The sequence below is a fragment of the Euprymna scolopes genome, chromosome 38, assembly GCF_053919585.1.
Source record: "Euprymna scolopes isolate OS-2025 chromosome 38, ASM5391958v1, whole genome shotgun sequence".
NCBI classification, from domain to species: Eukaryota; Metazoa; Mollusca; class Cephalopoda; order Sepiida; family Sepiolidae; genus Euprymna; species Euprymna scolopes.
The window spans coordinates 90,471,318-90,497,727 of record NC_136519.1 but is presented as its reverse complement, the minus strand read 5'-3'; the positions used below and the strand labels follow the sequence as shown (position 1 = coordinate 90,497,727).

Here is a 26,410-nt window from a genome sequence, read left to right as displayed (position 1 = left end):
TCTGAGTATTGCACTGGTTCGATAATACCCAGAGACTCTAGTCGATCCAGCTCCGTGTCAACCTTTTCACGCAATGCAAAGGGCACGTGTCGAGCCTTGCAGAATATGACCTTTGTTTTCGGGTCAACACAAAGTTTTGCTGTGAAACCCTTCAGTGGGCCCAATTCATCCTTGAAAACATCGGGGTATTTTGCAATAATGTCTTCAATTGCAGGTGTAGCATTTACTGCTTTCAGCTGATGGATGCATTTCCAGCTGAGTTGCACTACTCGTAACCAGTTTCTACCAAGAAGTGCAGGGCCAGAACCAGGAACAATCACTAATGGCAGACGAAACTGTCGGCCATCATAGTCTACCGACACTTGACACGTACCACACGCCGTGATACTTTCTCCCGTGTAGGTTGCTAGTTTCTGTGACATAGGCTTAAGTACCGGCTTATCAGGTTCACACCATAGTTTTTCAAATGCATTGCGGCTGATCAATGAAACAGCAGCTCCGGTGTCGACCTCCATATCGACATTGCGACCATTTATGCCCACCAACACCATCAGGGGCTCGGTTTTGCTATTTGCTGGCAGGTTAAACAGCCTATGCACCGAGGCGCAGTCGCTGCCTGTATCTTCATCTACTGGTTCTTCACTGGTGACCTTGTGGGTTTTACGATTTCCAGCTCTGTCGTTGTACTTCCGGGTCAAACAGGCTGGCGATATGTGACCGGTTTTGTGACAAAAATTACATGTTGCCTCTTTGAAACGACAGGAGTCGGGGTAATGTTTACCGTTACATCGGAAACATGGTCTTTGTTTTTGTCTCCGTAGTGGAGTAGGCCGTTTAACCTGGTTAACTTTCGTCTGTATTGTAAAATTTGACGTTGAACAGGCTGCCATGTCACTTTCCATGGCAAGAGCTATCTGTCGAGCATAAGGAAATGTTAGTTTCCTCTCGGAAAGCAGTCACCGATGGATTCGGTCATCCATCAATCCAACGATGAGCAAATCTCTCAACATCTCTTCTATCGTATTTCCAAACTCACAAAACATTGTAATTTTTTTAAAATGAGCAATAAAATCCGAAATGGACTGACCTGGTTGTTGGCGGCACATGTAAAAGTTGAATCGCTCAAAATTACGGACGGTGTTGGGTTGCAGTGCTCTTTTAACGAGAGCGAGAGTTCCTCATAACTTTTGTCTCTTAAGCTGTGCGGCGTAACGAGATCCTTCAGCAGAGAAAATGCTTCACCACCACAAACAGAAAGAAGGACGGCCTTTTTCTTTCCTGGATCTTGTATTCCGTTAGCCTCGAAATAATACTCCAATCTTTCTGAGTATGTGTCCCAATCATCTCCACTCGGCGAGAATTTGTCGATTTTACCATAAGACGTCATGTTTTTAAAATCCGTGTGTGCAGGTAGAAATATGTCGCTATTTAATTTCTATTAAACGCGATGTTTTTCGGAGAAAACGTTTAAATAACTTTCCCCTTTATGAGAAATGATCTCATCCTCATCGCCATGTGGTGTTTCTCACTGAGAACGCAAACGCCGAGTTTGTTTTAAGACTTTATTCAGCTAAGAGCCGACCGACCGCAAGTATCTACATGCTGTCTTCTTTTTTGCACCGCCCGTTTGCCGGTGTTCCCCCTGTTAGCGTCCCCTGTGTACCTACGTACATTACAATAGCTTCTAATCGATATGAATCGTTCTCCCAACAGCATGTTTCTGCCCTCATCTTTTCCAATCGACCACACCTGGCCTCTTGCCACACAATCTGAACGTCAGCAACATGAAATTCTTTTCAAGAGAAAATGTTCACGACTCTTTTCTTTCTGCTTCTCCAGGGAATTTTTCCCAGCTTTTATATCCTCCTATCTAGAAAAAAAAGGAAGACACAGGAAAAAAATAGCTTCTCCCATCATGCCCTGCTTTCCCAAGATGTCCTTCGTGTATATAAATGAGCTAGCCATTCTTTCCCAAAGAGCGATGCAGATATGCCCGGTAAATTTTTTTGTTTGTTTCTTTTTCTAACCATATACCCCACAATTATTATTATTATTATTATTATTATTATTATTATTATTATTATTATTATTATTATTGGCTCACAAGAAGCTTTCACACAGGTCATCAAAGATCTCTCCTTGAAAACAACCTATGATGTTATCTGGAAGTTGAGTGTCAATAAGTCCCCCCAGATTTCCAGTACTCTCCACCTCTTTCGATAACATTTGCAAATAAATTTGCATTATCGCAACAGCCGTTTACTATTGATTTCTCGCTGGCAGCGGCCATTGATCTCCACTGGAATTTGAGTGGCTTTAAGCCTCCCCAAAGTTCAAGTTCTCTTGGCACTTGACCAGCGGAAATTTGGTCAGCACTTTCTCCTTAGTCTTTCCATCCTGCTTGACCCTTCCTGACTATTTGGCATCACCCTTTTGGGGGGATGATGGGACAATGAAAGAGTGAGGGGATAGAGAACTTGTAGATATGCAGCTTCAATGTTTTGGGTTCCATATAACGCTTTTTCATGTTTTGCTTCTGCAGCAGTTTGTCTGGCCCGCGCATGTGGCTCATGTGTATTAGTCTCCGTATTCAAGGGGTTTACTTAATATTGCAGCTGTTTTCATTATCGTTATTTCGTTGTATCTTTGCAGCCATTCCTCTGATTCCAAATTCTTCCATTCTTTTTTAAAAGTTTTTTTGGAATTGTTCGTACTGCTTCTATTGTTGTTGTTGTTGTTGCTGCTGCTGCTGCTGCTGCTTGCTTGCTTGCTGCGGTAGAAGTGGGATACCCGCTTCTTAGTGAGAAGAAGTTATCACAATACTGAACTAATATAACGGATTTTAATTCTTTTTATAAAGACAAAAAGATATATTTTATATCTAAAAATAAAATATGATTGCCTCAGACGGAGACTTCAAACTGTCGGAATTTATCCTGCTTCCAGATAAATTCGACGCTAAAGTAACTAAGCTGAAAAAAAAGCATGAAACAAAAGAGGGGGAGGGGGTAAAGAATAAAATATAAATGTCTTGTTTTGAAACGAAGAAGAAACTTTATTTACAATAAGTTGCAAATTTTTCCCTTTGCGGGCATTAAACTTAAACGCCAACGTAGCATATGAAAAAAGTAACATGTAATGAAAAAATAACAACACTGCTGGTTCTTATAAAGAAGTTGTATGTATCCATTAACGAATACAACAAGAATATACAAAATAGTAGTATCTCCCAATCACACTCGCATATGAAATTAATTTTAGGAGCGTACTCACAATTGAAAGCCTATTAGGCACGTGCCTTTTTCTTTTTTTTGTTTAAAGTTCTTTTAGAATTTTCCTTGCACGAAAACCATAGACACACATGTATTACAGGAGCAAGACCTCGTCGCTTGTCCGGATAGGAAATTCCATAATACCTTGTCACGTAAAAGGTATTTTCTTTAAATTCCACTCCTTGTAAAATAATAATAAAATAAATATGTGCAAAACCGCAGCCACGTAGTTAATTTGCAGAAGCCTGTCTCGTCACAGCCGGGTATTAATTTCTTGCCGGGTGTGATGAATAGGACAGGAGAACTGAGTAAGCTTAAAGTAAGCTTTATTTCACTAAGAACAACGCGGAGAAGCGAGTCCACGTGTTCTACATTTCATACATAGGATAAAACTAAAGGGAAATAATTTGCTTCCGGTAAGGGAAGCAATTTGCTTCCGGAAGGCATAGGAGAGAGTTCTTCTTTTGTCAGCACACTGGGTTTGCTTCTTTGAAGGAGGGCTCGTCAAAATTCCATTTTCAGCGCCTGGCAATGAACACGCTCACTCTCCACGACAGCAGAATTTCAAAAGAGCCCGAAATATGCACTGAGCTCGTGACGTCATTACAGAGCTAGCATTTCTCCTTTCTCCAAATTAAAGAGAGTTTCGTACAAACCGAAAATATACGAAACTAAAAATCATAATGGATACAAAATACAAAAAAAATCATATATAAGAACCAGATAAACAATAATAAATAAATGTAAACAGGGGGGATGCACCATTATTGGTACAAAAAAAATTCCAACAAAACATTGGAGTTGCATAATGTGGTCCGCACACTGGTTTATTTAAGTCCCGAGGGTCAAGGCATAGTCTGAACAAACAGTTGTTTTTGGTCAGTGTTGTATTGTGTTTCGTGTGGATATGAAACGTCCCAATAGAATTTTCCCTGACGAAGCGCTAGCTCTGTATACTACTCCAGTAGTGTCCTCCATGTTATTTTATAGTGTTGACGTTGGACCTGACGTATCGTTCTTTTGTGCTAATAAAAAACTTATTTAAAGGGTATTCGGTATTTGTTTTACTTACACAAGAGGGCAAAAAAAAGTAAAAGATTTTAATATGGATTGTGCCCTGAGGCCTTCTCGATTGGGCGTAAACCCTAATTCATCTAATGCCGAGCGAGAGTTTAAGCACTGGCTTGCGACGCTCAAATATTTTTTAGCGGCATTACTTCAGGAAAATCTCAACAAGTTGTCGGCCCTGATAAATTTTATTTCACCGGATATTTTCGAATATGTCAGCGATTGCGGAAATTATGAAGAAGCCTGTGGCAAACTGGAGGAACTCTTTATCAAACCAAAAAAAACGAGATATACGCACAGCATCTACTCGCCACGAGGCGTCAGCAACCGGGAGAAAGTCTGGACGAGTATCTTCAGGCATTACGAGTCCTTAGCAAGGACTGCAATTTTAGGGATGTCAGCACAGCGATATACGCTGATGAATCGATTCGGGATGCCTTTATTACCGGAATTCAGTTCCATACCATTTGCCGGCGTTTTTTTTTTTTTTTTTTTTTTACATAGACGTCACAAATTATCACGACCGAGAGGCCACTCAAGGATAAGGGTTAAAGAGTGTACAGTAGTCAAAATGACAATATAGTAATCATTAGTAATGAAAATTTGGTAAATTTGATAACTTATATGGAACGGCTCATCAAGAACTTATTTATGTTAGACTTGAACACAACCATATTGTAGTCAGCCGAAAAACAGGAAAACGGAAGACAATTCCACACGCATGCAGTTCTAAGAAAGAAGCTTTGTTCATGGAATCTACATTTAGGTTTAGGCACAGATAAAGAGTGGGGGGAATTATTGATAGTGTTTTCAGCTAGACGAGTGTTTCTTGTGAAAGTTTGGCGAGGGGGGACCATAGACTGAAGCTCAGTCGAACACTTTCCATGAAAATAACGATACATCAGACACAAACTCGCAACATCTCTTCTGTGAGATAGAGGTTGCAAGGAGGAGAAAAGGATATCTCCTACGAGGCTACAAAGTCTGTTTTGAACTCTATCAAAGCAGGACAAGTCCTTTCTAGCAGCTCCTGCCCAGATGTGGCAAGAGTATTCCATCCTTGGATGTACCTGGCTCTTATATAGATAGAGAATTGCATCAGCAGAGATATCTACTGGATCGATAGAAGGATCGGACCATTTTTCCAGCTGGCTTGGCAACAGATTTGATGTACGTATTTCATTTAAGATCAGGAGTAAAGGTCAAGCCAAGAAGCTTGTCAAAACTTGTGGCCTCCCCAAGATGAGAGCCATTCATTTAAATTGATGCCAGATGGGGATCAGAACGTTGGTTTTAGATGCATTAAAACAGCCACTCCTTTCCCCATTGTACAACATGATTAAGATCAGAGGAGAGAGAATCGGAGATAACTTGGTCATTTACTGTCTTAGATGTGCTACTATAGATGGTAGAGTCGTCAGCAAAAATGTCTACGAATGATATAAGGATGTGATTTGGAAGATCATTAATGTAGATCAGGAAAAGAGTTGGCCCCAGGATGGACCCCTGAGGGACTCCAGCATTAATACTGTGAGATTCTGATTTTTGCCCCTCAACTACTACTATTATGAACATATCAGAGAGAAATGATTTAATAATTGAGAAGACATTTTCAGCTATACCATAGCTGGAAATCTTGTGAAGTAAACCTTTATGCCATACCCTATCAAAGGCCTTTGATATATTAAGAGCAATTGCCCTAGAAAGGTTGCCTCTGTCGAGAGATTCGCTAATCCTATGAGATATTACTGCAAGCACATCTTTTGTAGATCTAGCAGAACAAAAACCATATTGAGTGTCACTAAGAAGGTTATTTTTGCTGAGATGGTTGATTACTTCTCTATTTAACACAGATTCCAGCAACTTACTCATGACACACAGGAGATTTATTGGCTTGTACTGAGAGGGGGATGTACGATCACATGAATTCTTAAATACAGTGCATACTGATGAGATTTTCCAGGGTGATGGGAAGCAATTCTCCTTAAGACAACGTTTAAACAGTTTTGTCAAGCCCGAGCGCTGGACAATGCAATGAGGAATATGGAATAGTATTAACCAGCACGATACCGGGAACCAACCGCTGCAGCCCTCGGGAAGGAAGAGACATCGGACTTGGATTTTAATCAAATACACCTAAATGCTGCTAAATCAGAAATTAAATGTTGGAACTGTAGGAATTATAAACACCCAAAATCACGATGTCCAGCGAAATCGAGTGTTTGGCATCGATGCAAACGGATCGGGCATTTTGCAAAATGCTGCAAATCAAATAATACTACTTAATCAACTTCTGCCTCGGTCAATTATCCCACCTTAGCCTCTATAAGTTCGAGTTCGGCAGTTCTATTGTCCCTACAGAGATCTACCGTAGAAATCCACATTTTGGGTCGGCCATTAAGAGCACTAAGGGACGGTGGTAGCTCTGACAGCTTTATTCATACCAAAGTAGGTTAGGATCTGGATTTAAAAAGCAGATTCAGACTTGAGAGTTTCGATGGCATCGTCTGACCTCTCATCCAAAGTGGTAGGTGCTTGTTTTCCTAACGTACTTTTTAACAAACGTATGTAGTCCAACCAGAAACGGTCAGTTTTAAATAACCCATGTTGTGATGTGATTCTCGGGCTGGATTTTCAAAGTAAACATGAAACATTATCTTCAAGTACGGTGGGAGTTCAACTCCTATTGAGATTTGTGGACTTGCTGTGGGTTCGGTGGAAGCGCCTGAACTTTTTGCTAATATAAATAAGAACTGCAAACCGGTTGCCACCAAGTCTAAACGTTATAGCTCAAGTGATAGCAAGTTTATTGACTCACAGGTTAAGCGCCTTTTAAAGGAGAGGATCATCGAAACCTCAAACTCCTCTTGGAGGGCACAAGTGGTCGTGGTTAAATCCGATAATCAGAAAAAGAGAATGGTCATTGATTATTCTGAGACTGTGAATAAGTACACAAGCCTTGATGCCTACCCCCTGCCCCGGCTGGATGACGTAGTGAATAAGATTGCTCAGTATAATGTATTCAGCACAATAGACCTGAAAAATGCGTATCACCAGATCCCCATCAATGAGAATGACAAACCCTTCACTGCTTTTGAAGCTAATTCCGGTTTGTATCAGTTCACCCGAATACTCTTTGGGGTTACAAACGGAGTTGCTTGTTTTCAGCGAATTGTCGATGAATTATTAGTTCTGAGGACTTACACGACACCTTTGGATAACTGGACAATATTTTCATCTGTGAAAAGGATCAGGAGCAACACAATGAGAATCTGGCAAAATTTATCAAAGTAACAGAAAAACAGAAAATTACGTACAATAAAGAAAAGTGTGTGTTTTCTGTGAATGAACTGAGCTCCATGGGTTATATCATTGGACTCAACGGTCAAATTAAACCCGGCCCCGAGAGGTTGAAGCCTTTAAAAGAACTCTCTTATTCAACTGACGGCAAAACACTCAAGCGAGCCCTAGGTTTTTTCTCGTATTATTCAAAGTGGATCCATAGGTATTTTGATAAGATTCAGCCTCTTATTAAGACCAATTTATTTCCCCTTAATCAGGAAGCTCGAAATACATTTGACAGTCTAAGGCTAGATATTGAATCAGCTTTAATTAAAAACTATCGACGAGAATGTTCTTCTTGAGTTGGAGACTGATGCCTCTGATTGTGCTCTTTCTGGAGTCCTCAACCAAAATGGTAGACCAGTTAGTTTTTTTTTTCTCACGAACTCTATATGGCTCAACCATCAAGCTGTTGAAAAGGAAGCGGCTGCCATTATAGAAGCAGTTAGATATTGGCGCCATTACCTCTTGGTTGTTTGGTTGGTTGTTTTGTTTTACGGCATATCAACCTTTTCAGGTTATTTAATGCCGAATCTGGTGATTTTGAAGAACGATTTTTTTTAATATAGTATATTTGTTTTTTAAGTCGTATTCTATTTAACCCATAGTTGAGACCCTAACAGGTGCTACCACTCCGGGTCAGAGTGGACCTGGGAGCAATGGCAATTAAAGGGTTGCTCCACACTCCCTAAGGCCTGCAAGCTGGGGCCCTCACCATCGGATATAGTTTAAGGTCATATCCAGGACCGATTACCTCTTGGGGAAGCACTTCAAACTTATTACTGATCAGAAATCAGTAAAATTTGTTCACTACCAAAATCACCATAGTCGAATAATAAACGCTAAATTGCTCCGTTGGAGATTGGAGCTTTCATGCTTCAATTTCGACATTATTTATCGCCCTCCCTGGTGAGAATAATCTTGTAGCTGACGCATTGACACGTGCTTCTTGCGCTACTGTTAATAGTAAGAACCAAGATTTTTCCGCTCTGTTGATGGGCATTTAATCAAATCAACTCAACCTTTCGAGAGGTTAAATTTCGATTTTAAAGGACCCCTATCTTCATCTACCCCAAATAAGTATATGTTGGTATTAGTTGATTAATACAGCCGCTTCCCATTCGTATACCCTTGTAGAGACACACGTACCCAGAGTGTACTACAATCTTTTTCCCATCTGCTTTCTATATTTGGCAAGTCCATTCAGATAAAGGGAGTTGTTTTAAGAGTGCTGAGTATAAGAATTATATGTACGGCAAAGGGATCTCCACCAACTACAGCACTCCATATCACCCGCAGGGGAATGGTCAAGTGGAGCGAATGAATGGAACAGTGTGGAAAACTATTACATTAGCATTGGAAGACAAAAGTTTGCCAACTGAACACTGGGAAGAGGTTTTAGCAGACTCTCGCCATTCCATTCGGTCTTTAATATCCACAGCCACAAATGAGACACCTCACGAGCGCCTGTTTAAACACTCAAGAAGATCAGTGTCTGGGGGAGCAGTACCGTCTTGGATGACCGAATCTGGTTTTGTTTTAATGCAGAGACACAACTGGTTAACAACTGGTTGATAAGGTTAAACTTCTAGATGCTAACCCCCATCATGCCTTTGTTTGATCTAACGAGGGTAGGCAGATGACTGTATCTACACGTGACTTGGCCCCATTGAAAGACGTGGTGGTGTACAACTGGCGGTACTTCGCCATCCACGTGAATAGTGTATTCACCAGGTAAAAAAACTAGTAGCGTCAAATACGTCAGGGAATTCCTAAATGATTGTTTTCTTCCATGTAAATCCCCTTTCCAACTCGATTTTGGCATTGGAACGAGCGTTTTACTTTTTGTAATGCTTGGTCATCGTTTGCTTGCACCTGATATTTTGAACTGTGTGTATCAACTGACTTCACATCTAACTTTAGGGTCATAGCTCTAACTCCCATGATGTCTTTAGTCCTCTAAATATGAGCCCTTTTGAATTCAAAAAATGAAATGTTGCATCGATAAATTTGTTGCGAAATCTTACCCCCAGCCTGCATGTTCTTTGTTGGTCAATCATTGTTCCACCGAAAAGCAATTAACCATATCGGTGTTGCTGTGTGGTGCTCCATGTAGTTTTTTGTATATTTCCTTGGGTAAAAGGCTGCTCCTAGCATCTATATCAACCTTCGCATCGATGTCTATTTGCCTCTGACTATTACCAATTTTTAATTTAGCATATGGCTCGGTAGTGACTGATGACAACTGCTGAATGGAATGGAAATAAATGTCTTCTCTTGAACCACTTGTAACAGTAGGATAAATCTGTAAATTATAAGAGTTACCTCCCTTGTATTGAGTTGTAGAGGTAGTTGTAGTACCTCCAAGATGGCCGAATAAAGCAGTTACTCGTAACCTCGTGCCTTAAGTGTATTCATTACAATTATATACGTAACGTCGTATTACACCACTGATGTTACTTTCGGCTTGCGTCGCCAGGTGGATTCGCCTGTTTTTATGCCACTGTGACTGTGTCGTTCTTTTCTGGACTTGTTTTTTTTTTAATCTCCCATCTTGGAGCTGAAAACGTTGACAAAGTGTCTTTTTGCTGTTGCATATTATGCACGATTTTCCTTTTGCTGCGCACTCTCTTCAAGGATGTCCTTTGTCACAATATCCACACTGTGTCGGCTTTTTACTATTCCTAGCCTTAATTGCATGTGTACTGCTCTCTTCCACAAGGGTGCGTTGTAGCAGACACAAATGGACCCCTTTTCTTCTCGCGCATTCGCTTCCTCTGAGTGAGTGATGAGGCGCTAGACTGTCCAATCTGAGGACTTGCGCACGAATACAAATTGACCCCTAGGGACCAGACAGCTTCCGGTCCCAGAAGAAAACTCTCTCTTACGCTACCAGCCTTCGTCGGTGCTAGACGCCTGTTCTCTTCGCTGCTCTTACTAAAGGTATTGACGACAGCCGCGGGTTGTAACTACCTCGTAAGGCAGTGGAGACCCGACTCTACTTTCTTCCTTCAGTACGCTTTGCAAATAAACCTTTCCCTTGTTAAGTTGAAGAAGTTGTTTGTCATTGTTCATAGAATTGTGTTATTTTATTTTATTAGGGAAATTCCCTAAAAATGGTGACTCCGTCGTGATAACACATTTCCGAACAGACACTTCTTTCGCTTTTTAACAGGGTAAGGCGCGCATTTTAAAAACCAGCACATGGTTTCCAACCACACTCATAAACAGACAACGGATTCGGGAGAGCACATTTAAAACTTAAAAAAAAAAAAGACGTTATTTCCCTCTCTTCCTTATCGTTTTTTTCCCGTTATATATATATATATATATATATATATATATATATATATATATATATATATTATAAACTAAGGAGCATAAAAAAAAAAAAAAAAAAACAAAGAAAAAACACCCTTTTCTTTCACAACGGCGGGCTACACATAAAAAAAAGAACGCCAACCTACAAAAAGAGGTGACACTTTCTTGGTGTACGAAAAAGAAAAAACTCGACAACAAAAAAAAAAAAAAAAAAAAAAAAAAAAAGAACTTTCACGAAGTTTTTCCGCATTAGCACTCTTCGGCCAAAATGTAAGTACTTAAAGAGTTCATTTATCTTCAGGTTCACACACATTTATAAAAAAAAAAAAAAAAAAAAAAAAAAACCCATATTGTCCACATTTTTTTTTGCTTCACGGCTCTTCCTGATATAATTTTGTTTTAGCTTTATTTCATGGTAATTTTGTTTCTTTCTTCTCCTCCCCCATTAGCCTGTTAAATTTTTTTTTTTTGTATTGTCTCTGTTTAAAGATTTTCTCCATATTTCTCCTTTCTTCTCCACGTGGTCCATATTCGGCGTCCTTTCAGATTTCGGATACATTATATATATATATTTTTTTTAAAAATGTTTGGTATCTACTTTCGGTAGTGACGATGACAACGTTGCCTGCCTTCGCTGGGGACGTCCGGGTCTGGTTTGCTCAACTCGAGTCTTATTTTGCGGCGAACAACGTGTCAGAGCAAACGAAGCTGCACATTTTATTCAGTGCCTTCCCCGCGTCATTGACTCCTGCGGTCAAGGACTTAATAACGGACACCCCGTTAAACTCCACTTACGATAGCATAAAACGGGAGGTGCTACTACGGACGTCCGTGTCGGCGGAAAAGCGTTTCCAAACGCTGGTCCATGACGAGCACTTAGGTGACCGCAGGCCGACGGAACTACTCCGTAGAATGAGGGAACTGGCAGAGGACGTCCCTCCTGACAGTGCCTTAATTAAGCAGCTCTTTTTCTCAAGGCTGCCGGCGCAGGTAAAGGCCATACTTGCGCCAATGTTTGAAAAACACACCGTCGATGTAGTAGCAGCATCGGCGGACAAGGTCATGGACTTTGTGAGGGGGCCTACCACCGCGGCGATTCCACAACAGCCTGCTGAGGTACCCGCAGGCACCGCAAATGTAAGACAGGATGCTACATCGGTGGCTATACTAACGGCCATCGAACGCCTCACTAGAGAGGTGAGCAAGCTCAATATGGGCAGGTCGCACTCACCCAGACGCCGCTACAAAAGCCGCTCATCTTCCCCGCACCACCGTCGCCGTGCAAACATGCCGGGACTATGTTTTTATCATAGTCGCTATGGCGCTGAAGCACGGAATTGTAAAATGCCCTGCACTTTTAACAACCAGGGAAACTAAATTGTGGAAAGACGAGCACGGCAAACTTTCTACAAAATGCAAATAACCGTGCCTATTTCGTCACTGACGTAAAATCTCAAGCACGTTGCTTGGTAGACACTGGCGCTGTTTGTAGTATATGGCCACTTAGGCTACTTAAAGAAAGGCCACCAGTGTCATTGATAACACTGCAAGCGGTGAACCATTCACCTATCCCCACGTACGGTCAAATTTCACGGTCTCTGGACTTGAATTTACGGAGAGACTTTACGTGGGTTTTCACTGTAGCAGATCTACCGTACCCCATACTAGGCGCGGATTTCTTGCATAATTTTAATTTAATGGTCGACATGCGCAGACGCCGGCTGATAGACGCTAGCACGGAACTTTCCGTCCCTGGCTCGTTATCTAATGCCCCATCTATCAGTCCGGTATTTTTCATTGCCGCTGCAAATGACCCATACCATGAGGTGCTACACTCCTACCCGGAGTTAACCAATTTAAATTTTGTGGTGAGCAAACCCACGCACACCACAAAACATCATATTGAGACCACAGGTGCTCCTGTGTTCTCACGCCCTCGTCGCCTTCCTGTGGATGAACTTAAAGCAGCGAAGGCAGAATTTAATCATATGCTACAGTTGGGAATTATACGCCCCTCGTCCAGTCCTTGGGCTTCCCCTCTGCATATGGTTCCAAAACGAGACGGAGATTGGCGTCCAACTGGGGACTATAGACGACTCAATGCCATGACGGTACCTGATCGTTACCCAATCCCGCATATTCAGGACTTCGCTTCCTCTCTGCATGGCTGTAAGACTTTCTCTAAGCTAGATCTGGTTAAGGCTTACCATCAGATCCCGGTGAATCCGGCCGACATACCCAAGACTGCGGTTACAACCCCATTTGGAGCGTTTGAATTTCTTACTATGCCTTTCGGCCTACGTAACGCTGCCAGTACTTTTCAGCGCTTTATGGATGAAGTAGTGCGTGATTTAGATTTCGTCTATAACTATATAGATGACATTCTCGTGGCTAGTGCCTCACCTGAGGAACACGTCACTCACCTCCGCCTACTTTTTGAACGGTTTCAGCAATACCAAGTGAGGATTAACCCTGGTAAGTGCGTTTTCGGTGTTACGTCACTAGTTTTCCTGGGCCACATTATCAGCCCAGACGGTATATCTCCGTTGCCGGAAAAGGTGAAGGCTCTACAAGACCTTCAACCGCCCACTTCACTTCGCCAACTTAGGCACTTCCTTGGTCTGTTGAATTACTACAGACACTTTATCCCACGCTGTGCGGATCTCTTAGCTCCTCTTTCCGACCTGTTACGTAACAGGAAGAAGAAAAACGAGCAGATCTCACTTAATGAGATCCAACTTAGAGCATTTGCTGAAGTGAAAAATAAACTAGCGACGACATCTTTGCTGGCACATCCTGTACCCGATGCCCAGTTTTCACTGGTCGTTGATGCATCGGGCACAGCTGTAGGTGCAGTGCTGCAACAGCAGCACCAACAACAGTTACAACCTCTAGCATACTTTTCGCGACAGCTGAAACCGGCCGAACAACGTTACAGCACGTTTGGCCGCGAACTACTGGCAATGTACCTCGCAGTGAAACACTTCCAACATTCACTCGAGGGCCGACAATTTGTGATCTACACCGATCACCGTCCGCTTACATACGCACTGCGTGCTAAGCCGGACAAATATTCTCCCCGCGAAACACGTCATTTGGACTTTGTTTCGCAGTTTACTAGTGATATCCGACATATCGCGGGTGAGCAGAACGCAGCAGCAGACGCATTGTCTCGCCTGCCCATCAATTCTCTGTCCTCACCATCGGATATCGATTTGCAACAGATGGCCTTGGACCAGCCAAGTCTGGACACGTTGGATCCATCGTCACCTGAATTCGGGACTTGCAAATTCGCATATCTGCCCGTGCCTACTTCTGACACGCAGATCATCTGTGACACCTCAACGGATTCACCTCGACCATTCGTTCCAACGACCCACCGTAGAGTTGTTTTCGACACTCTACACAACCTGGCACACCCCGGACGCAAAGCCACAGTAAAGCTGATTACAGCTAGATTTTTCTGGCCTAACATGAGGCGTGACATCATTGCTTGGTCACGTTCCTGTGTATCCTGCCAAAAATCAAAGGTGCACGAGCATATCCGCGCACCCCTTGGAACATTCAGCACCCCAGACGCTCGGTTTAGCCATGTTCACATTGACTTGGTTGGACCATGGCCGGTCAGTCAGGGATTCACTTATCTCCTGACCTGCATAGACCGTTTCACACGGTGGCCAGAAGCCATCCCACTTAGTGACATTTCGGCTGAATCTGTAGCGCGAGCCCTTATATCAGGCTGGATATCGCGCTACGGAGTTCCCACTACAATCACCACTGATCGTGGTGCACAATTCGAATCCCACCTATTCCGGGAACTGTCCAAGATCCTCGGGATCACTCGCATTCGGACAACAAGCTATCACCCTGCTTCAAATGGGATGATAGAACGCTTCCATCGCCAATTGAAAGCTGCATTACGCGCTTACCCTGATCAACAGCGATGGAGCGAGTACATACCGGTCATCCTTCTTGGCTGTCGGGCATCAATCAAGGAGGACCTGGGATATTCCGCAGCCGAACTGGTCTATGGAGCACCTCTATCGTTGCCAGGTCAGATGCTGACCCCGATAGAGGATATATCAACTGACACAGCTCTATATGTCAACAGACTACGAGCTTATCTCAGTAAGCTACCGCCGATGCACCCTAGGGAACAGACCATTAAATCTTTGGTTCCGAAGGACATAGCGACATGGACTCACGTGTTCCTTAGAAAGGACGCAGTAAAAGCCCCCCTAACTCCACCTTACACTGGCCCTTATCGCGTGCTTTCACGCACTGATAAAACTTTTATCCTAGACATTAGTGGTAAAAAAGAGACAGTATCGGTAGATAGGGTAAAAAGAGCCTTTCTGGACACATTAACACCTGAGCCACACATTCCTCCAACATACACACAGCATAATCATACACCTGAGGTAAATGTTCCACGTGAGAACAATTATGTGACCACTACACGTAGTGGTCGACGGGTACATTGGCCGAAGAGACTTTGCAAAACAGTGTATTTCTGTTGAAAAGTAAGAACATTTTTTTTTTCTGCAAGAAAATAACCTAAAGAGACGGACATTTCTTATTGTATTTTTCTTTCTGCTATTTGTTATGCTACCTTTCTCTCTGTCGGCTTTCAGCCTAAGCAGGGGGTTATGTAGCAGACACAAATGGACCCCTTTTCTTCTCGCGCATTCGCTTCCTCTGAGTGAGTGATGAGGCGCTAGACTGTCCAATCTGAGGACTTGCGCACGAATACAAATTGACCCCTAGGGACCAGACAGCTTCCGGTCCCAGAAGAAAACTCTCTCTTACGCTACCAGCCTTCGTCGGTGCTAGACGCCTGTTCTCTTCGCTGCTCCTACTAAAGGTATTGACGACAGCCGCGGGTTGTAACTACCTCGTAAGGCAGTGGAGACCCGACTCTACTTTCTTCCTTCAGTACGCTTTGCAAATAAACCTTTCCCTTGTTAAGTTGAAGAAGTTGTTTGTCATTGTTCATAGAATTGTGTTATTTTATTTTATTAGGGAAATTCCCTAAAGCGTCGCTTCAACTTGCTTACAAGTTGGCCCTTCTGTCTCGACTATGTGTAACACTCTCGTTATAGTCGGATCATTACTTTCTTTTATTAAGAATTACTGCACTAACTAGATGAATTCTGAACATGAAGAGATCGACTACAAGCGTATCCTCCACTATTTGTTCGTATTCACACTGTTTAGCTATATGACGGAACTGCTTCAAAAATGAGTGCCGATTCATCTGAATTTTGTCTGCACTGTAGCAGTTCGTGTTTTGCCACATGAAAATTCGACTTTGGTTCGCATACTGTCTAAAGTATTTAATGTAGTTTTCGGCTGTCCTTTCTTCTTCATGCCGAAAGACGAATGTGTCACTTATTTTTTGTCCTGCGACACCAGCCCATAACAAAATATATCTAATCTTGATATCGACATTAACCTTATGCATTGAACCTTCAAAATGAAGCCTGACTTGCCCAATAAATTTGTCCATCAATTTGGCGAGGTTTATAGTTGAACTTGTGATAAAGCTGCCATGCTAAATAATATCGATTTTAGTGCTTTGCTTAGCAGCTATTCACTCGGTCGACGTTTTTTTTTTTTTAAAAACTCGTGTGGAAAAACAAATGTCACTGCTTATTCATTATTTCCAATTCGATTCATATTGGTAAAACCTATGTCCTTGTCATCCAGCTTCTGACACCATGTCATATTGGGGGGGGGTACGTTTTAAGTTTTTCATCCTTAAATTTAATTAGAAAAAATTAACCAAAAAGAGTTATGCAAAAACATAATTTTTCTTAAAAACCGTTAAAGTGATAGGTTTTACTTTTTTTAAAGTTATAAAATCCTTATAAAAACGCTAACCCGCATAGTCAACGCCGAATTGTCCTTCCATCGAATCAACCACGCTATCGAATCGTCTGTCAGGTCCATATGTTCGTATCAGAATGAAGACGACACAGCACTAAGTGCAATGGTATCTTTATTGATCGCACATCTTACAATGAGAAATCCCTCTCCTTTTATAGGAGAGTTATGTAAAAACGGTGGAGGGCTAGGGAAGTGGTGTGAGTTTGGTTATACATTATATCTTCCCTTCGTCAAGGAGGGTGTTTGTCCATTTTGTTTTCTTCTTAGATGGAAGGGGTAGGAAGAGGGGGTTGAATGGTATCATGGGAGAGGATGGATTGTTCATTCGTTGTTGTGTGTAGGTTTTTAGATAATGCGTCCTGAACGTGTAGTCAACTGTTGGTTATCATTCCTTTGATAAATGCTTTCTTCAATCGACTCGTTTTCCTGTACAAGCCTTTCTCTTTATAGTATGGGTTGGGTTTGTTAGGCTGAATTTAGTACTTAGGATGAGCATCAGCTGCGCGTGTATTCTGTTCTGGGAAGGAGTGTTGTAACGGACCAGGGTATAATACCCTAGCTCGCCACAACAAAATAATGAAACGAATGGAATTGAAGGAAACAAAAACTCAATTGATGGATAAGATAAACGTCGTTTATTTGCTGTTGAAAGAATTAACGTTTTAGTCATAACATGTGTTCATGTCCGCGTGTGTGAACCAATGTTCGTTGCGGGGTTGGTGTTGAAGAAGAATAGGAAATGTGTGTTCATCTCACTATTGTTTGTTCGCGCGTGGGAAGAGAAATGAGTGTTGTAGTGGAAATGAGAATGATAGTCCAGCGTGTAGACAAAGAAGAGGATATGAGAGTTGACGTCAGTTAGCAGTCAGCTACGCGAGGGTGTTCTCATGGAACAGTAGTAGATAGAGAGAGAAAGAGTGTGAATGTGTACATACGGTCTGTTAGCTCGTGCCCCATACATAGTAGTAAGTGGGCGTGAGGTACGCGTGTGCGCGCGCCAAAACGGCGGCGGCTAGCACGCCGACCAGCCACCTAGTAGGCTAGTCTCGAAAAAGGAAGAAGCCGGTTGTTGCTCTTTGTTTTATACTTGTTTCCGGTGATCATTTGCGCGTGTGTATAATTCCTTAGAAAGCGGAAATAACATCGTCCATGTGTGCGTGTGTGAGTACATATGTGTGTGTTAGCGTGTGTGTGTGTGTATATACACGTGAATGTGAGTGTATGTACGCGAATGTGAATATGTGTACATGTGTGGACGTGGGCGCGTGTTTGTGTGCGCGTATGTATATGACTTAGCTTGAAATGTTAATGTGTGTTTTTGTGTGAGGCTTGAAAAAGGCTCGTACAGTGGTTTGATCCAAGCCTTTTGCACAGGAATCGCCTGTTTCGGCGGTATAGTTGTCCGTCCCTTCATAGACCCTATCAGTCATTCGTTTTCGGACGGTTTCTTTCCTCTACTCTCTTGTGTAGGGGTTGGATGCCTGGACTCGATCATTGTCACCGACGTTAAGGCCCTTCAGCTCTTTTCCCGTCTCATGGTGTCTAAGCCTCTTTTCTTGTTTTCTCCATGCTTCGTCAATTGAGTGTGGGTAGAGTGGCTTAAGTTTTAATTCAACATCTGACGCTCCTTCTACCAAAGAATCTTTGTGCTTGGCTGGTGCTTAGTCCTTCGGTTGGCGTGTTGCGTAGGTTCAACAACCATGAGAATGGATCTTCTTCTGATGCTTTGCATTTATGCAAGAGACGTTTAGTGATTTTTACTGCTGCTTTGGCATCACCATTTGCCTGGTGATATTATTTCGTGTTTGAACACACATTTTCTTGCAAATTTTCTGAACGTGTATGATGAAAACTGAGGACCATTGTCGGATGTCAGTAAATCTGGAATTCCATGGCGTATGAAATTCGCTTTCATGCATTCAATCATAGCTTCTGATGTGGGTATGTCCAGTTTGCCAATTTAAAAGAAATTTCAATGTCGCTCAGATAGCTGTTCCCACCCCATATAGTTATATTACTGGGTCCGTAGCAGGAGGTTCTATAGCCGTTTTGTTGCCTGTGATAGGGCCTTTATGCTGATGAGAGGAGAAGCTTGTAGTCAGTCAAAACTACCACTTTTCTTCTAGTGGTTAATTTTTTCTAGGCCATATACAACTGCCAGCATTCCCTTCTCAATTTGTGCATATCTTTGATCAGCATCTAATAGGGATCTACTTGCAAATGCAACTGGTTTATCAACCTGTGTTAGAGCTGTTCCTAACCCATGCATCATTCTCGAGAGTCAGTTATTTGTTGGGGTTATAGTACGTAAAAATGAGCGAGTTTGTGTTTGTATTTTTTACAGTATTGAAAGCTGCTTGTTGGAAATCTGGCCATGCTCACGGAACATCTTTTTTTTATCTTGTTCGGGGGGGGGGTATCGTTGCAAAATTTAGAATAAATTTCCCTATGTAGTTTGTTATGCCTAGGAATCTGCAGGGAGCTCCAATGTTTTATGGTGCTGGCGTATCAAGGATGACCCTCACGTTTTCTGGGTCGACTCCAATACCATCTTTGGTGGGATGGTGCTCCATGAAAGTGATCGTGTTAAATCCGGTCTCCAGTTTTTCTGAGTTGTTTTACTCCTATTGTTTCGCATTTCTGAAATAGTTTGTGGAACCACCTGTCATGTTCTTCTTGTCTTTCCCATAAATGACCAGATCATCTACAATAATGACAACTCCCTGAATGTTCTGAAATTGTTAATTCAGGTTCTTTGGAATATATCTGCTGAGGAGTTCAGGAAAAATGGTAACCGACAACAACATCAGCCAAAGCATGTCAGAAAGGTTGTCAGGTCATTGGATACATTATCGAGCTCAGCATGCCCATATCCTGATGAAAGGTTGACTTTTGTGAACATTTTAGCATCTCTCATGTCATGAAGAATACCCCCCCCAAGTTGGTATGGTGTAGTGCTCTCGCATGAGTGCTTTGCTGAGTTCGTGATGATCTAGGCATATTCTCATTGTCCCATTTTTCTTTCTTATGATGACAAGTTGGCTAACCCACGGAATGGGGTTTTCTGCTGGTTTAATTAATTTTAATTTGGTTAGTTGACTTAACTCCTTTTTCAGTTCAGAACGTATGGTTATAGGCATTCTACGATTGGGCATTACAACTGGTATTAGTATCTGTTCTTCAGATGCTGCACTTCTATTTCTTGTTCTCTTTCGGTGGAGGAGAAATCCTTCACGACTGAGACAATTTTTATTTTTGTACCTTTTCTCCACGTTAAAAAACGACCCTGGTGTCTAACTCTGTCTCGTGGGGAGGCATAGTAAATAGGTACAACTGGTATTGTATCAGGCTTGAGCTGGAGAGTGGCAACACCCGGAATTTTACTGAGTTGATCATCAAACATGTCCTTATAGTTTTTCTCTATACCGACTGCTCGACACGGTGGAAGTTCTGTGTTATCTCCACAAGTCCCATTTGTATGCTCGCCCGCAGGCCAAGCAATGGTTGGCAATCATCTTTGTCTTTGAATATTACAAATTCTACTGAGTAGGTTTGTTGTGTTTTGGCTTTGTAAAAAATTTTCCTCAGCATACAACAAGTGGTTTTATCAGAGATTTGTTCCACATAGATAAGACCCCTTTATAGGGTTTAATCCTCTTGGATTTTCAGGGAGAGCATTAATAGATGCCCCTGCATCAATATGAAAAACAACTTTTTTATTCACAGTCATAAGGTATGTGGCCTGTTTTGCCTGTTTTATCATTGGGGTTTTATCGCATTTGTTCGAACATCTTTTCCCTTACATACACACACCCACATGTACGCATGCACATATGCACACACACGCACGCACGCATATACACAGCCTCACACACACACTCACATTCATGCGCACACACACACACACCCGAGCTGTGACGTCACTTCCTTTTAAGTGAAAACCAGACATGTGCACCCAGAACACTAACTCCAGTATAAAAGTCAACAAAACCTGTTAACTTCCCTTTTTTGTTCCAACGTCACTTTCCCTGCTACTGTAATGTGGAGCAAGCGCACGCACACTTAATATGCTTCCTCTCTCCATGAAATGGATTGACTTTTCTTACTCTATCTCCCTTTCACTTTGGCCCATTGACAGACATGTGTGCACGTTCTACTGAGCTTAACCCTTTCTTTCTACAGACGGCTTGCCACTTCGCGTTTCTCTATTGCATTCCCTTTCCTTCCACGCGCGTAGTCGTCAACGGCTGAATGAACACGTATACACCGAAGACTTTCATTTCTCAACAGAAAATAAACGACATGTTTATTTTATGCCAGCATTTGAGTTCTTTGTTTTCTTCATTCAATTCGTTTCATTATTTTTTCTTGTAGCGAGTTAGGGTATTTCATATCCTGGTCTGCAACACATTCACGCAGTGGGTGTACTCTTCATCCTCCTCTGATCATGATGTGGCTAGTTGATGCACTCATGGTGGAGTGCAACACACTTCTTGCTTTCATTTATTCGTGTGTTGTATCTCAGTTTTCACGTTGTTCTGTCATTGTTGGGACACTTAGACTCAAAGTGTCCCTTCTCGTTGCATGCATGGTACAGTTTGCCATAGGCGGTGCATTTGCTACGTTTTGGTGCATGTGTGTAATCACAAAAGAAGGCACTCTCTTTTGTAGACTAGTTCCTTCACTTGACTGATTTCACATACCCTCATCACCTGGGCTGTATCTAGTCCGCTCCTTTACGGTGGGTTGAGGCCATTTCAGTGGCTCTGCATAATTCTATACTCTTCTGTTCTCTATTTGTAGCAGATCCTGTTTGGTTAACTTGTCACGGACACCTTCTACAATCTAGTCCTGCAGAAGTGAATCACTGCATCGAGCACAGAAATAGCACGTCTTCAACAGTACTCTTAGATCATTGTGGAACTTATCAAAGGCCTTTCCCACACTGTTTCCTGTGATGGAATGCAAATCTCCAATAAGTTTCGTTAAGAATTCCGACGGAATACTCCTCTAGTGCTTTAGTATGTCCTCCACAGTGCGCCCATTCTCTGAAGTGTCAAACTACATGCCCTGGTATATTTTCATGGCGTCCTCGCCCAGGCAGTTCTCAAGTATGGCAACCTGAATTTCTCGTGGTTTATGGTCCAGGCCTGTCAATAACGAGTAGTTGGACCATCGTTTATAGACTATTGTTCAGGAGTCTTCCTTATTACCACTAAATATGAGTCGTTCTGGAGCTTTGATGTGTAAGCTTGACATATCGTCAGTCAAGGAGACGGTATTAGTTGCAGTAGTCATATTCTCTTCGGTGGACATCGCCGTGAAACAGACGTGTTCTGTTTTGGAAATTAATGCAGAGATGAAAAACGTTTAGGCAAGAACCACTTGTGAGAGCAACTCAATAATAATAATAAGAAGAAGAAGAAGAAGAAGAAGAAGAACAAGAACAACAACAACAACAGCAACAGACTGTAGAGGTCAGCAGGAACCATGAGGTGAGGGTATGCCATTAATACATTCACGTGGGAGCGACCGAGGGATTAAAAAAACATAACAGAAGTTAAAACCGAAATGAATACTGCTTACACGTTATTTGGCGACCTGTATTTCCCCTTGGATTGTACAAAATCCGTAAACGTCCTGCCACCATGTTACGTTCATGGGTTAGTATTAAAATGAAGTCGTCACAACACTAAGTGTAATGGCAGCTTTATTGATCGGCCATCTTACAACGAGAAGTATCCTCTTTTTACGGGAGAGTTCCGTAAAAAGTAGGGAGGGCAGCAGTGGAGGTTTGGTTGTACGTAACATCGTCCAAGCAAAAACGGCGATGCCAAATTGGCCACGCCGAAACGTCCTACTCCCTAAAACTGGTGATCACCCCCTTAAAAGTTACATGGTCCAGGAAATCATAATCAAATTTTCTCCATTCCATTATATAAATTATATTTCATTAAAAGTTGCTAATAATAGTAAATCTTAATCGGTTTTATATTAGAAAGTAAGTTCAGTGAGTGAGGTTAGATCTATTTTAGTGATAAGGTTATTTTGAATAAGCAGACGAAAATGGAGGGATTCAATAATTGTGTGTGTGTGTGTGTGTGTGTGTGTGTGTGCGTGTGCGCACGCGCGTGTGTGTGACACTTTGTAAGTGTCAGTATACTTGTGTTGACATGCCAGCAGGCTCGAAGCTCAACAGAGGGGCGCCGAGGCCGCCAGTCTGTGAATTTAGACTCAACTGGTTTATTGAAGAAATATCTGGCTTTTTAAAGAATCAAAATAGCTCACAGACAGACCATTTTAGAGAAATTCAGAAAGTTCTTTGATAGGTTCAAAATATAATTATGTTTTTTTTTATTCAAGATAGTGTATGCACAAACGATGTGCGAAAGAGAATACGCATTTCATTTTAGACGCCGAGGTGTAAACTTGGCTGCTACATCTAAAAACTTGATTTGTTTAGAGTCTCCCACAGAGATGATTAGGCCCAAGACCAGTTTACAGTGGGAAACCACCTCCTTTAAAATCACTTTTTTTTCTTTTTTTTTTTTTTGTGTAAATATGAGACCAAACAAATATCGCAATTAACAGATCTAAAAATAGTAATACCTAGTTGTCGTCTGCTTCAAGTCAATAAGTAATTTAATGAAGGTGAAACCGGTAATCTTTTCCCTCTCATGTAAATATTAAAATATTGAGATAAATAAAATAATACTAATATTATATGTGATATTTACTGAAGAAATTAGTTCCTTTTGCAAAATAATTTCCTTTTTAATTTTCCTCTTCAATCGTTTTCTGCGAACTTGTTCTTTCCGTTCGCCATCTTGAATTTAATTTCACTTTGCAAAGTCATTCACATGTGAAAAATCGGTTCCTTTAAAGAAGCAGTTAAAGTCAGTCGAAAGCAGATTATAAAACAAAAAGTAAGTATTACTACACAAATTTAGTATATATTTTTGTGCATTTGCAGAATACGTTAAAAATGTAAGGGAGATAATTACATTTACTAAACGAATAATCATAATGAAAATACTGAAAAGTTGAAACCTACACAACTGTTTTTTTTTTTTTCTTTTTAGATTTTAAACTGCCGATTGTGCTTAATATTTTTATTTTATTTTTAATAATGATTAAACAAAATTAGGAAAAGAACAACTATTTTCTCGTTTACCTTAAAAATATTTAAAATGTTTAAATGACGTAAGATTTCTCACTGTTAATGATTTAAACTAATTTTTTAATAGTAAAAAAAACAAAAATATCAACGGCTTCAAATCTTAAAATAAATAAATAAAAACATAATTTACATCTTCCCGAATTCTTTTTTTAGAGCAAAACAAACTCATCAATAGTGGAAGAAAAAAAAATTCAAAATAAATAAAAGAATTATTTTTAATAGGTGCGGGCAAAATAAATGCCGATACTCGAAATGTATAAACATTTTGGTATTATTTTACTTTAAGACCCGGCTCACGTCCGTATATAATAAAATATATTTTTTTGTAGATTTTGGTGTGCTAAAAACGAATCTTAAAGCCGTTTCCGTCACAAAAAAAATAGTTTTCATGATATGAAGAAATAACTTTTTCGAAAAGTGGGTGATCACTTTTCCATGTAAATTTAACTTAAAATGAGCACTCACTTTCTGGCCACCTGAGAGAGGATGTATTTTTGCGTGGTTATTGGCTAAAAAGATTTTTTTGTTTGATTTCTTTTACATGGTATTAACCCCTGAACTCTGGGACTATTTTCCATTTCACAGCCTAACCTTCGTTTACACTATGCGCGAGCATAAATGAAGGCTGTTAAATGTGCACTCGTGTACAAAACTGTCTTGTCACAGTGTAGTATAAGCAAAAAATTAAAATTAGACGAAAAACAAGTAGTTTTCCAAATATTAAACCATGTAATTCTATATGTTATCACGGGTGGCCAGGTTAATTTTTTTGTAACGAGTGTTCATTATGCTAAAATGAGTATCTCGAGAAAATGTCATGAAGTGTAAGATTACTGATTAAATACAAAGTGTCACATAAAAAGCTATCAATAAACCATGTAAGTGGACTGCATGTGTGTGTTTATCACATTAGAAAACAGTAGTCCAAAAGAAGATTGAAATTCTCATTCCATGTAGTAATTTTCCAGGTAATGAATTTAAGGTTTATGTTAGTGGCATGCAAATTCAAGATACGATTGTATTAGTTAAGATAAAAATGAAATGCAAGTCTTTAGACGTATCTCTCCACCGTACAGTATATTGATACTCTATGGTTGACTGGGATAACTTCCGTACTTTTATATCTGATCTACCTCTGCATTCCATGTTTAAAAAGGATGTGTCCTCGATAGTATCAGATTTGATCGAATAGTTAATTGTAGGTATAGACCAATTCATACCATCCAAAAAATTCCAACAAAAACCTAACAGCCAGCCATGGTTCTCCCCAGAATGTGCTGCTGCCATCACGCACAGAAATCACTTTTTTCATAGCTACCAATGTAATAGATGTGCTGAGACTTAAGCTGCTTTCAGGACTGCCAGCAACCACTGTAAAAGACTAATAAAAAATGCAAGAGAGCTATATGCTCAGTCCCTTAAATCCAAAGTAGCTGAGCAGCGGCTTGGTTCCCATCAGTTTTGCCAAATAGCAAACAGGATCCTGAACAGAAGCATGTGCTCTATCCCAACCATCATCAATGGACCTGAGGCCATCTCGTCAGCATCAGACAAAGCCAAACTATTTGCCAAGAACTTTGCAACTAATTTTCCCGTATGCCACCAAGGCCATCAACTCTCCGTATTTCCTCCTATAACAGACAACACGCTATTCAACATACAAATATCTATGTATGATGTCGCCAAGCATATCAAGAACGTTGATTCCATTAAAGCAACTGGCCCTGATGGCATTCCAATTACAGTGTTGAAAAAGTTTCAACCAGAACTTGCCCGCATACTGACAAAACTGTTTAAGCATTGTCTTAAGGAGAATTGCTTCATCAGTATACCCTGTATTTAAGAATTCAGGTGAAAAGTCATCTCCCTCTCCGTACAGACCAATGTCTCATGTATGCCATGAGTAAGTGCTGGAATCCATGTTAAATAAAGAAGAAGTCAACCACCTCAGCAGAAATAACCTTCTTAGTGACATGCAATATGGTTTCCGTTCTGCTAGATATACAGCAGATGTGCTAACAGTTATATCTCATAGGATTAGTGAATCTCTTGACAAAGGCTTCCTTCTAGGGCAATTGCTCTTAACATATCAAAGGCCTTTGATAAAGTATGGCATAAAGGCCTATTCTACAAAATTTCCAGCTATGGTATAACTGGAAATGTTTTCTCAATTATTAAATAATTTCTCTTTGATAAGTTCACAAAAGTAGTGGTTGATGGGCAGAAATCAGATGCCTACAATATTAATGCTAGTGTCCCTCAAGGGTCCATCCTAGGCCAAACTCTCTTCCTGATCTACATCAATGATCTCCTAAAACACATACTTTAATCGTTCGTT

General features: G+C 41.0%; 1 protein-coding gene and 1 long non-coding RNA gene across 2 annotated transcripts in view; both read left to right on the top strand.

The window, feature by feature from the left end:
• The first annotated feature begins 8,930 nt into the window (after positions 1-8,930).
• LOC145263303 (uncharacterized) lies at positions 8,931-9,257 on the top strand. Its single transcript, XM_080120384.1, has one exon. It carries the CDS (start codon positions 8,931-8,933, stop codon positions 9,255-9,257), a length of 327 nt encoding a protein of 108 aa, XP_079976510.1.
• A 14,461-nt stretch (positions 9,258-23,718) lies between these two features.
• LOC145263242 (uncharacterized) overlaps positions 23,719-26,410 on the top strand; it is a 29,286-nt gene continuing 26,594 nt past the window's right edge. The window contains exon 1 of the long non-coding RNA XR_013864506.1: positions 23,719-23,818. This is a non-coding gene — a long non-coding RNA (uncharacterized LOC145263242). The remainder of the gene's footprint in view (positions 23,819-26,410) is intronic.